This window comes from Tympanuchus pallidicinctus, unplaced genomic scaffold (genome assembly GCF_026119805.1).
Source record: "Tympanuchus pallidicinctus isolate F22 unplaced genomic scaffold, pur_lepc_1.0 scaffold18, whole genome shotgun sequence".
NCBI classification, from domain to species: domain Eukaryota; kingdom Metazoa; phylum Chordata; class Aves; order Galliformes; family Phasianidae; genus Tympanuchus; species Tympanuchus pallidicinctus.
This window is the reverse complement of record NW_026294699.1, coordinates 2,040,904-2,052,990: the sequence shown is the minus strand read 5'-3', so window position 1 is coordinate 2,052,990 and position 12,087 is coordinate 2,040,904. Positions and strand designations below refer to the sequence as shown.

At 57.6% G+C, this 12,087-nt stretch overlaps 2 protein-coding genes across 3 annotated transcripts; one reads left to right on the top strand and one right to left on the bottom strand.

The window, feature by feature from the left end:
- Positions 1-3,084: 3,084 nt before the first annotated feature.
- Positions 3,085-6,089, top strand: IGFALS (insulin like growth factor binding protein acid labile subunit). 2 transcript variants are annotated; one of them, XM_052680019.1, is made up of 2 exons: positions 3,085-3,178; positions 3,726-6,089. In XM_052680019.1, exons 1-2 carry the CDS (start codon positions 3,163-3,165, stop codon positions 5,540-5,542), a joined length of 1,833 nt encoding a protein of 610 aa, XP_052535979.1. In that variant the 5' UTR covers positions 3,085-3,162; the 3' UTR covers positions 5,543-6,089. The 2 variants fall into 2 exon arrangements, with proteins under 2 accessions (XP_052535979.1, XP_052535980.1); XM_052680020.1 differs by having other exon boundaries at positions 3,148-3,178; positions 3,729-6,089.
- Positions 6,090-7,174: 1,085 nt separating this feature from the next.
- Positions 7,175-11,827, bottom strand: NUBP2 (NUBP iron-sulfur cluster assembly factor 2, cytosolic). Its single transcript, XM_052680040.1, has 7 exons — positions 11,781-11,827; positions 10,586-10,704; positions 9,761-9,959; positions 9,439-9,593; positions 9,067-9,177; positions 8,661-8,730; positions 7,175-8,116 (listed from the first exon to the last, which is right to left on the bottom strand). Exons 1-7 carry the CDS (start codon positions 11,797-11,799, stop codon positions 7,971-7,973), a joined length of 819 nt encoding a protein of 272 aa, XP_052536000.1. The 5' UTR covers positions 11,800-11,827; the 3' UTR covers positions 7,175-7,970.
- Positions 11,828-12,087: the final 260 nt, after the last annotated feature.

Sequence of the window (12,087 nt, the reverse complement as noted above, 5' to 3'; positions counted from 1 at the left end):
TGCTGGTCTTCACGATGCTCATCGTGGCAGTACAAGGCTAATGGACACACACAGCGTTATTTATGGAACCGCAGTGCCTCGAAGGCCTGGCTTGGAGCAAACCCTTCATGCAGGGTGCTGCACTGGCACCCGGCAGACGCAGCAGCAGCTGCTGCTCCCCTGGTTTGTGTATGCAGAGCAAACGTCCCAGCTCACAGCACAAACAGCAAAGCGGGCAGGCAGGAAGGGCTTGCTAGTTTGTCATTGCAACCAAAGAAGAAGAAAGAAAAACCACATAAACACCAAATTTATGTTTCATAAACCCCACAAAGGGCCAGCTTTGCGTTGAGCCTTCCTTTCCTCTTGCTTTTTCATGGCCAAGGCATGCAGATGACGTGGTGTCTGTCGTCAGCAAGCCACCCTTTGCAAGCAGCTCTAAATGTGCAAAGAGCTCAAGAGGAACCTGGGCGAAGTCCTGGAGCCTACAGAACCGCCAGCAATGCTCACAGCTTGCAGCCCACACCAGCACTGCCCCACGTGGCTCCAGCCAGGCTTAGTGCAGCACTGGCTTTGCTACCAGCCTGCCAGGCTTCCTGCACAGGCAAAGGGGTTTTGGTGCTGGAGGCAAAGCCCCGCTCCTCACTGTTCTGTGGCGGAGGGCGGGAGGCATCGCGGCCATCGCCCTGCACAAACACCTGCTGCAGGGCTGAATTCATGCCTGCCGTGCAGCTGCAGACCTAGGGAACAGAATGTAGGGCTGTGGGGCCCTCAGCCCAGCATCCCCACGCTCTGCGGGGCGCGCTGGGAGGGCACCAGGCCTCCTGGGGCCAAACGGGGCCTCCTCTCGTCGGGCTAGGCCTGGTCGCCTCGCCCCGTCTCCATAGCAACGGATGCGGCAGCTTCCGGGTGGAGGTGGAGACGGCAGTCCGCCCCCTGTCGGCGGGAGGACCCGGCCCGCTCCTGTATGGCGGTGGCCGCCGGGGCTCGGACGGGGCGCTGCCGCGGCACTTGCCGCTCCCTGCCCCGCACACAGCACAGCGTCAGGAGCATCCAGCCCCACGTCGGCTCCTCTCCTCAGAGCTGCTGGGAAAGGAGCGAGGGACGCCTCGCCCGGCTGGTGTCACACTCATTCTCTGGGAATGGGGCCGGGGTGAGGCAGGCAGGAGTCACAGGATGGCACGAGGAAGGTGACGGTCACGCTGTGCCTGCTGTGCGGCTGTGTCACCATCACGGTGCCACCGCTGCCCCCGGGAGGGATGCACACACCCACATCCCAGCCCGGACCCCGAGCCGAGCTGAGCAGAGGAAGCCGTGTTGAGAAGCATGGGCTCCAAACGGCTTTTTTGGATGATTTCGCTCTCTCCTTTAATACCATTACAGACTTTTCCATGGCAACGGTGTAGACTTTGGTCCTGGCTGGGCACACTGAGAGCCACAAGGGCTGTGGTGACGCTGCACTGCTCCGCTCCTGGGGTCCCAGACATCATGGAGTGCAATGGGAGACGGCAGCTTCACAGGGCCTGGGAGAAGGGCTGCTGCTTCCCCTTAGCAGCCTGCTCGCTGTTTCCACAAGAGAGGCTTTTAGCACACAGCTTTACCCACCTGCAGCTCTCTCTCTTCCCATTTTTTGGCGATGGGGCCGTGCTGGTTCAGCTCTTTGCAGCTCCCCATTGATTACGCACTGTGTCAATATGTGCTTAGCGCCCGTGCTGGGTGCGCTGCTCTCCGTCACCCATTTCTGCCTTTGGATCTATAATTTCCCAGAATAGAAGATTAAAATAGAGGGGGAGGAGAGCACTGCTCCAAGCCAAAAAGAAACTAGGAAAACATTTCTTATTGAGCTGAGCTGCAGCATTCGATTGCGCGGATCAAAGAACTGCTGGCATCCCCTCCTCGCCCTTGTTGACACTTGTTTCCATAGGCATGTGCCTGTGTTTTCTATTGATTGAAACTTCTGCCAAAATTCAAGAAGGAAGACCTGAGAATTCCCCTGCGAGTCAAGGGAGGACGGGCTGTGATCCATGGAGACGGAGAGGATGTGGGGAACTGAGCCTCTCCACCAACATGGCCATGGAACATCACCATCCCCTCCTCATTCCCTGGGGACTGGGACGGGGTAAGGAAAATCCTCAGTGCTGTTGATGCCAGTTCCCAGGCTGGGCAGTTGGAATCCCAACCACAAGCATTGCCAGTCCCATCCTGGTGCATCCCCCAGGCTTGTAGAGGAGTCAGGAAGGGCGCACAGAAGCTTTTCCGCTTGTTCATCTGACCCCAGAGAGCCAAAGGGGAAACTCCACCTTGGGCATCAGCGACCTTTTTGCCTTTTTTTTTTTTCCTGGAAACTGATAAAAAAAATTCTTCAGAAGCCACATTGGACACAGGGGGGTGGGGAGATGATCCGGGACACAGGATGGGGTCAGAGCTTTGCTGGGGATTTGGGGAGTTGTCAGGCAGCTCTGGCCAGAGAGTGCAGCACCTGTGGGATCTGCTGGGCTCTGGGCAAACTGTGCCACACAGAGCTGAGGAGTTTGAGCAGTGCAGGTGCAAACCAGGACTGTGAAAGGTAGAAAAGTTCACATTGGAGCATCTTCCACCTCTGTGGAAAAGAGAGGTTGGTGGGAAGCCCCCAGCATGAAAACCCTCACGTTTAGGTGAGAGTGAGCCCTTCTGCCTGTCCCCAAGCTCCTGGTATCTCACAGCAGTGCCTCAGCTGCTGGAACAGCCCAGGCTGACTGCCCCTTTTTGTTCCCATCACCCTGGCACAGCCACTGTGAGGCACAAGGAGACGAGTTTGGTACCACACTCACTCCATAGGCATCCTCAGCAGAGCACCAGGCTTGTCACCATTCAGGGACACAACCGCGGGACAATCCATCTGTCTGTCCTCACTGCTCACCCAAACCCCACTTCCAGCAGTAACATCGCCCCCAGCACCAAGTCCCAGCACATAACCTGCGCTCCACAGCTCAGCTCTCCTGCAGATTATCTCCTCGCACTCCCAGGGCTGGGAGAAAGGCTGGCACGGAGCTGGGGAAGAAGCCCGGAGCCTGTCCACGCTCACACTGATCGCAGCCGAGCCCAGCAGCTGCAGGGTTAAGGCCGGCGGCTGGCGCTGGACGGCCGTCAAGGTGGTTGCTCCATCCCTGCGCGGGGCCGGGAGCGCGCACGGAGCCGCCCGCCACCATGAGCGCAGACAGAGGTAAGGCAGAGAGAGCCGGGCAGGGCGAGGGGCGCAGGGGGACAGCCAGCCCCCCCCCGGGACTTTGCAATGCGGCTGCCGGTCAGTTTTTTCCTCTCTTTCTGTGGCTAAGAGGTCAGTTGGGGAGCTCCTGTGCCTTCTGAGGCACTGTAATGAATAGCTCTGGGTTCTCTGCTAATTTGGGGAGGAATTAGGCAAGGGAACAGGGAATGCTGCTGCTGGCCTTTCCTGGGGAAGGAAGAAGCTACTGCTGTGGCATAAGGACAAATCTCCAAGAGGGCACAGGGGACACGGTGCACACATGGGGGCTGGGACGAGCTGGCCCCTGGGCTGGAGGACTCCAGTGGCTACCATCTCCAGTGGGAAACCAGTGGCAATGAGCATCCTTGCCCTTCAGTGCTGGGGGTGACATGCTTCAGGCCGTGGTGGCACAGCTGTGTGTCCCATGATGACCAAGATGGTCACCATGTGTTGTCCTCTGGGCACGCTGTTCCAAGCTCACCTCCCCATGCCCACTTACGGTCTTCCTTTCCTCTGTGCTCCGCAGCAGGCAGGGTCCCCCTCCTGCTTCCCCTGGTCCTGCTGTTGGCTGCTGCATCCCAGCCCCAGGACGGGGACGTCCTCAAGGAGCCCCAAGCCACAGAGCCCCTGCGCTGCCCCAGCCCCTGTGCCTGCAGCTTGGATGACTACAGCGAGGAGCTCAACGTCTTCTGCAGCGGCCGCAACCTGACGCAGCTCCCCGAGGACATCCCCACCAACGCCAAAGCCCTCTGGCTGGATGGCAACAACTTCACCCAGCTGCCAGCCGCAGCCTTCAGGAACCTCTCGGGGTTGGACTTCCTGGACCTGCAGAGCAGCCAGCTGGCCGCAGTGGAGCAGCACGCCTTCCATGGCCTGCGCAGCCTCTACCACCTCCACCTGGAGCGCAACCGCCTCAAGTACCTGGCACCCCACACCTTCCTGCACACCCAGAACCTCGTGTCCCTCAGCCTCAACAACAACTTCTTCAGCAAGGTGGAAGAAGGGCTGTTTGCGGGGCTCTCCAATCTGTGGTACCTGAACCTGGGCTGGAACTCGCTGGTGGTCCTGCCTGACAAGGTTTTCCATGACTTGCCCAACCTGAGGGAGCTGATCCTGGCTGGGAACAAGCTCCCCTACCTCCAGCACCAGCTCTTCTGTAGCCTTACAGAGCTGAAGGAGCTGGACCTCAGTGGGAATGCGCTCAAGGGCATCAAGATCAACATCTTTGTCAAGTTGCAGAAGCTGCAAAAGCTCTACTTGAACAACAACCAGATCAATGCCATCGCACCCCGCGCATTCATGGGCATGAAGTCCCTCCGGTGGCTGGATCTCTCCCACAACCGCCTCACTTCACTGTACGAGGACACGTTTCTGGGTCTCCTGAGCCTGCACGTCCTACGCTTGTCCACCAACTCCATCACCAACCTGAGGCCCAGGACTTTCAAAGACCTCCAGTTCCTGGAGGAGCTGCAGCTGGGACACAACAGGATCTGGAGCTTGGCAGAAAGGACTTTCGATGGGTTGGGTCAATTGGAGGTCCTCAGCCTCAACAACAACCAGCTGCAGGACATCAAGGCTGGGGCCTTCCTCGGGCTGTACAACGTGGCGGTGATGCACTTGTCTGCCAACTGCATCAAGACTCTGCCCGAATACGTGTTTGAGGGAGTCACCAAGCTGCACAGCCTCCACCTGGAGCACAGCTGCCTGAGCAGGATCAGGGCCAACACCTTCTCCAGCCTCACCAGCCTGCGGCGGCTCTTCCTGCAGCACAACACCATCTCCATCATCGAAGACCAAAGCTTCAGAGAGCTGCACGAGCTGCTGGAGCTCGACCTGAAGCACAACAGGCTGAGCCACCTCTCACCCCAGCTCTTTGTGGGTTTGAGCAACCTGGAATACCTCTTCCTCTCCTTCAACCAAATCCTGGACATCTCTCAGGACACCTTCAGCCCGCTCCGCAGGCTCTTCTGGCTCGACCTCTCCCATAACCAGCTGGCGACGTTGGACAACGCCGTCATCACGCAGCTTGCCAACCTGCGCTACCTCAGTCTGAGGAACAACTCCCTAGAGACCTTCTCGGTGGGATTCTTGTGCCCTTCCTTCACACTGGAGCAGCTCTGGCTTGGGGGGAACAACTGGCACTGCAACTGCTCGCTGAAGGGGCTGCGGGATTTCGCCCTGCGGCACCCCAGCGTGGTCCCACGCTTTGTCCAGTCCGTCGCCGAGGGGGATGACTCCCACGTCCCTATTTACACCTACAACAACCTCACCTGCTTCCAGCCCCCCAGCCTCATGGGCCTGGACCTCCGTGACACCAGTGAGGACAACTTTGCTCACTGCTGACACATGACTGCCACCTCCCTGTCCCCATCACTGTGGTCTGTCCAGCCTCGGCCACCTTTCCCCGTCTGGCACCGTGGGGGACAGCTTTATCCTCTTGGATGGGGACCTGGGGAAGGCAAGGGGGGACAGGAAGCATTGGCAGTATTTAACCACCAGCACAGGGACAGAACGAAGCATCTTCCTGCCACGAAGCGGGATGCTGGGTGGTTTCGCCCTGTGCCCACCCGTGGGCAGCTCCCAGCCTCTTCCAGGGCCCCAAACCTCACCCAGGGCCCCACCATCCCCATCCACCAGCAAGACCTCAAAAAAGCAATTACTAGAGCCCAGTGGTGGCACCTGGGGTCACCTCCACCCCAGCAGGTTTAAAGGGAAAAAAAACCAACCAGAAAACCCGAATTTGCTGTTGAGCCCTGCTGTAGGTTTGGGGAAGGGGACAGATACACGCTTTAATTGCTCCTTGCCACAGCCAATACAGGTTACAGAAAGCCACCCATGTCACTTACCTGATAATTCACAGCAGACAAATAAACCTTTGGAGCTATTGCAACCCATCTTGTAAGTATGTTTTTTCGAAACCACGTGCCACACCCAGCAGGGCTCCTTATCAGAGCTCCTCAGGGTTTGTGCACGACCCCATCCCAACATTTGGGTGCCCACGGGCTCCCCACATCCCCAGGCACTAAAGGAACTCGCAGCGAACTTTCTGCAAAGTGAACGGCAACGAAGGAAAGGCTGGGACCAATCAGAGGGGTGCAGCGTCCCTCAGACCGTGCACACAACCCTGCCCAGCTGCCCAGCTCTGATCCTGCACTGACCCCCCTCCGCTCAGCGTTATCAGGGAGCGGGATTTGCACCCAGGCTCTTCCTGCACACAGTCCCACAGGCCAGGAGAGCGCGCGGCTGCAGGAATGGCCCCACTCTCCAAATCCCAAATCAGTGAGCAAAGGTCAGATGAGATTTCCAGGAAAGCTGCAAGTGGGGAAGGCCTGGTCAGGTGTGAGTCCTAACGTGGGTGCAGTCCAAGCAGGGACAGATGCTTTTCCAGTCTCCTTCATAACGAAGGGCTTCCAACGAGGATACAGCTTGGTCAGCAGGAATCTGACGTTTCTCTTGACTCTCTAGAGCAGCACTGCAAGGTGGAGGTCCGATCACAGAGAGGGCACAGAGGCAGAAGGGGCTCATGCTATAGGAGAGATGGAAATAAAGTGCAAAGACACGATCTTTGGCAGCTTTCCCAGCTTAAACAACACTTGCAAGAAGAAAGCAGGACCCAAGGGAGCACCAGCACTGCAGACAAATCCAAACTTACAGAAGCTGCCAAGGGAAGGAGTCCCAAGGAGACAGCACAGCCAGAGGAAGCGAGCCAGGAACCGTCAGGGGAGCTGGAGGAGCCCCATGTGTGCCAGGGGTGTGGAGAAGGGCTGTGGCAAAGGATGCAAAGGACTGCAGGGGCCTGTTTTCAACTAGACCAGGCAACAGCAGGATCTAGAAGCTGGAGAAGAGCCACAGCTGAGCCCCAGCAAGGAAACATGAGAGAAGCAGGAAACATCTAGATGTATCTGAAGTGCTGTTAATACCAAGACTCAGCTACGATGAGGCCCAAAGCCATGGAAAAAAACTCAACTCATAGACTTGCATTTTAAGAAAGATGTTTACTGTCTGGAACTGTAAAAAATATTCCTGAGTCACAGTAACCCCTCAGCAGATCAAAAAAGGCATTGTTTCCAGTGGGGTTGGATGCAGACTTCAAATGGATGCTAGACTTGCTGAAGACACACGAAGCATATGCAGTGCCTCAGAGGCACAACGTACCAACAACTGGAGCTTTCAGAGCGAGCTGCCTTGGCTCAGGTCCACAGCACAGCATCCAGCTTGCCAGCTGCTGAACCAAGTAATGTATTGTATCATGCAAGGAGAGCAGCAGAAGGCAGCAACACATGGAGCTACAATGCAGATGATTCGTGCCATCTGAACTTGGCGAGGGAACATCCATCCCAACTGATGATGCTTGCCAGTGTAGCCGCATTCAGTCATCATTAGCTGCACTGCAGAGCATGAGATGCTGTGGAAACAAGATAGAGCTCCACAAATATCTGTGCAATAGCTGGTCGCAGAGGAAGGCACTGCATGAGGGGGCTAAAAACAACTGTACCATGTGGGCAGAGTGCTGCCACATTTAGAAGGCAAGAACCAGGCTGTGCGTCCTCCACGTGAGCAGAGACGCCCATGCAGAGTATCTTTGGATGTGGAGAGGTAGAGCAGCGCTTCCCTTTTTGAGTTGCCAAGAGGCACTGATGCTGTGCTCCTTCCTCCCTCCATCATCCCCCAGTGTAACAGCTCCATAGATCAACAGCTTCTGCATCCTATTCCCCACCAGCCAAGGGCTGTCGGTGGTGCTGCCAGGCAAGAGTCCAGCCCAAATCACTCCTCAGGAGCTCTGCTGCAATGCGCCATCCAGGATCTGCTGGGCGATACGAGTCAAGGCAGGGAAGGCAGAGCTCTTGGGAAACTCTTGGATGAAGTCTCTGCCTTCCTCCAAGCTCTGGCTGAGTTGGGGGTCCAGAGGAACGGAGCCTGAGGGAGAGGAGAAAAGAGGAGCGTGTTCATCACAAGGCAAAGGCTTTGAGTGAGGATCGAAGAAAAACTCCTGCCAGAGGCATCTCCAGGGGCAGCAACAGGAAAAGGCAACCACCCCTCTCACCAGGCCCTCCTTCTCACCTCTCTCTGGGTCTGAAATACCACCAGACCACGGTTCTTCATGAGACTCTCCTGCTCTGCTCCCAGCCCCATCCATAGGGCAGGTTCAACCCTCAGCCCCCCTTTTCTCAGGGAATTTCAGGAGTGCCGGGTGGCTTCAGGCTTGGTTGCTTGTCACCACAATGTTAGCAGCCAGAGGAGGCTGTGCTCATCACTGCCCCTGCTCTGGCAGCACTGGATGCCCACTGTGTACAGCGTGGATGGTATAGAAGCAACTTCACCTTGCTTCTGAATAGCCTCAGGGCTCACAGGGACTAAGAGCACAGCCCACCTGCCCTATTGACAGACTGTGCCCCTCAAGCACTCCCACAGCACCACACAGGATGTCACCAAGGAGGGCTCTGCTCCAGAGTCCACTCACCTAAAAAAGGGACCCCAGCATGTTTGGCCAGCTCTTCGCCTCCCCCTTTGGAAAAGATGTTTGTGCACTCCTGAAGGGGGAAGAAAACAGCAGTGAGTCATGAACCACAGCAGAGAGGTCTGAGCAACAGGGCAGGCATTGTCTGCGTACAGAAGTACCAGCTCCCATCCACCTTCCTGCCACAAAGGACTGCCTTCTCCCAGCTCTATTTTGCCCCTGCCTTCTCCCAGCTCTATTTTGGAAAGAACCAGTGGCTTCTTCCAGCGTTCCTGCAGCAGCTGGGAGCTTCTCATCTCCCAGGTTCACGGCACCCTTGTGGCATTTCACTGATCTTCCACCTGAGGCACAGCAGCGTGTGACACCCAGACATGAACAAGAACCCAAAATGGACCAACCAAAAGCTCACCGAGCAGTGAGGGCAAACGAAACCACTCATGTTCTCAACAATGCCAAGAACTCGCAAGCCTGTCTTCTTGCAGAACGTCAGCTCTCGCCTCACGTCTCCCACAGACACTGCCTGCAGAGAGAACAGGTAAGGTCAGAGGTGTCTGTCTGTCTAGACGTCTGTCCGGAGCAGGAATGCACAAATACATAAAACATGCAGGTGATGGGGATTAGGAGATGCTCTCTCGCTATTGCTGGCCATAGCTTCGACCAAGTCCTCCACTTAGAGGACCACATCCTGGAGGATGGGTGACAGCATCATCTGGGGTGCAAAGTTCCCCACTGACTGTGCCCAGAAAGCGTGCTGCAGCTCAGCACCAGCAGGCTGCCCTACCTGAGGGGTGGTGACTAGGATTGCTCCCAAAGGCTTGTAGGGCCGCAGGGCCTCCACTGTGGAGATGTGTTCATCAGAGGTGCCTGGAGGCGTATCCACGATGAGGAAATCCAGTTCTCCCCAGGCCACATCAGCAACAAATTGTTTTATTAAAGCTGCAAAAATAAAAGTTGTGCCATCTTAATGCCCTGAACCCAATTCAGGGAAGACAGCCCCGCAGAACAAGACTCATGCCCCAAAGAATGACTTGCCCGTGGCAGGAGCCAAAATCACCTCCAATAGAGTTTGTAAGAACATTACTAACGCTGAAATACAACTGTACCGTTTTTCTTGGGTCCTCTCCACACCACAGCATCATCTGGCTTCTCCAGCAGAAAGCCAATGGACATCAGTGAGATGCTTTTCTCCTGATCCACAAAGACCGGCACCCAGCCGGCGTCACACTGGTGCACATCACTGTCCTGCACCTTGAACATGCGGGGTATGCTGGGGCCACACAGATCCACATCCAGGATCCCCACCTGCAGTGATGAAGCAGAGCCACTCAGATGGGCCTGAGCACAGTCACAGTCCTCAGCTCTGCTTCCTGCCCAAAAAAGAGGAGGCAGCATTCTCCACTAGGCCAGGAACCAAAGCAGCAGACCTCAAAGAGTTGCTTCAAGCTTAGACTGCTGTCCCAACCTCCTTCCCTCCAAGGAAACATCTCCTGGGTATCTACAAGCACTCTGGGGAAACTTTTATTCTGGGGACCCATCAGAACCTCAGAGGGATTGGCTCAACAGAGCCTTTATGAAGTCCTCCTAGATACCAGCCTGCCTCATGCCCCCCCCGGTGCCCTTTTGTGCCTGAACCACCGCTGTCCTTCAGCTTGCCCACAGAGGAACACGTGTCACCATACAAACCAACAAGTCATTTCTCAGCATCCTGGTTTCAAAAATAACAGCAAAAGAAGTTTTAGATAGCATCAGTCTCTTGGATAAAGGGGAAAGGAACTGCACTGTTAGCTGTGTTGGGCTCTTCTAGATCAAGAAAGCACAGAGCATCGACAAGGGATCTTTATACGGGTAGCATAGAGGACGAGGAGGATAATGCTGAGGTGATGGGGGGAAAAACCAGCTACAAATCAGCATCCCAGCCCTTCACTCACCTTCTTGCCCGAGTGCCGCAGCGACAGAGCCAGCTCCGTGCTGATGGTGCTCTTCCCCACACCGCCTTTCCCAGAGAGCACCAGCAGGATGTGCTGCACGCCACCCAGGTTGCTTCTCTCTGGGATAAGGGCGAGCAGGGACAAGCTTCAGGAAACAGCAGGACAAGGGGAAATGGTTTGAAGTTGAGGGAGGGAAGGTTTAGGTTGGATGTCAGGGAAAGTTCTTTACAGAGAGAGTGGTGAGGTGCTGGAACAGCTGCCCAGAGAGGCTGTGATGCCCCGTCCATCCCTGGAGGTGTTCAGGGCAAGGTTGGATGGGCCCTGGGTAGCCTGGGCTGGTATGAAATGGGGAGGTTGGTGGCCCTGCGTGTGGCAGGGGGTTGGAGATTCATGATTCAACCCTTTCAACCCTGGCCATTCTGTGATTCTTCAGAGCCCCTTCTGAGAAGGGCAATGAAGAGGGGCAAAAAGGCACAGAGCGCTGTGGCTGCCCGAGGAGTAGAGGAAGAGCTCTGCGATGACCTCAGCTCTCGGGCAGCACAGCGATGGGTGCCCACGGGGCTCCGTCGTGACCGGTGCTGAGTGGGGCGGGCCGGGAGGCGGCGGTGGGCTCAGCCCGTGGCGCTTCCCCGCTCCGTGCCGCGCTGCTCTCTGGCCCGAGCCCCACTTCTCACCGCACCGGTCCGCCTGGATTTCCCCAAGGTCCTGGAGCAGCTCAGACCAAGGAATTGCAACCACCACTACCGGCCGGGCCCGCGTTCCCTGGCGCCCCGTCACCGGCGGCAGTTGAGTCACCGGCCCGCCCCGTACCGGGCTTCGCCACGGAACCGGCATCGCACCGGCACCGCGGCGGCCATGGAGCCAGCTCCCAGCACGGCCGACCTCATCCGCGCCTCCACCGAGGGTAAGGGCACCAGGGAACCGGGAACGGGGCGGGACAGAGGGGAGACGTGGAGCGGGAAGAAGGACACGGGAAGGGTGGCACGGAACCCTGCAGGGCGGCGGCACCGAGAGCCCCGCGCCAGGCCCACGGGCACACAGCGCTGCCCACCGGGAACCGGGCCCAGCCGCCTCAGAGCCCCACTCGGCCCCGGCGCCTCCCAGGATCCGGAGTTGAAAGGCCGGAGCTGCGGGCGCACAGAGGGCACGCACGCAACCCAGAGCGCCGGACCGACCGCAACCCCGCGCCGCTCACCCGCCGCCACCTCCTCCATGCTGCTGCGCAGCGCAACGCTCTTCCGCCTTTTGCCGGCTAAGCCCCGCCCCCCTCCGACTGGCAGACTCCGCCTCCAATGGCGGGCCGCGCCCTGCCCAGAGGCCCGCCCCCACGGGCCTCGCGGCCAGTCACAGCCGCTCCCCTCCCACCAGCACCAGCCAATAGACTCTGTGCTTTCTCGCCCGCCTTAGCCACCCAATAGCGCTGCTCCTCTGAGATAGACAAGGGCACAGCCAATGGCGTCGAGCTCCCCGCGGGCACACCCCACCGCTTGTCCCTCAGCTTT

Bases quoted from the DNA above. Each gene is read 5' to 3' on its own strand.
- NUBP2 (XM_052680040.1), bottom strand. The intron at 9,960-10,585 runs GTGAGTGAAGGG...TCATCACTGCAG, and splicing joins TGCGGCACTCGGGCAAGAAG to GTGGGGATCCTGGATGTGGA. The intron at 9,178-9,438 runs GTAGGGCAGCCT...TTCTCTCTGCAG, and splicing joins TCCTAGTCACCACCCCTCAG to GCAGTGTCTGTGGGAGACGT.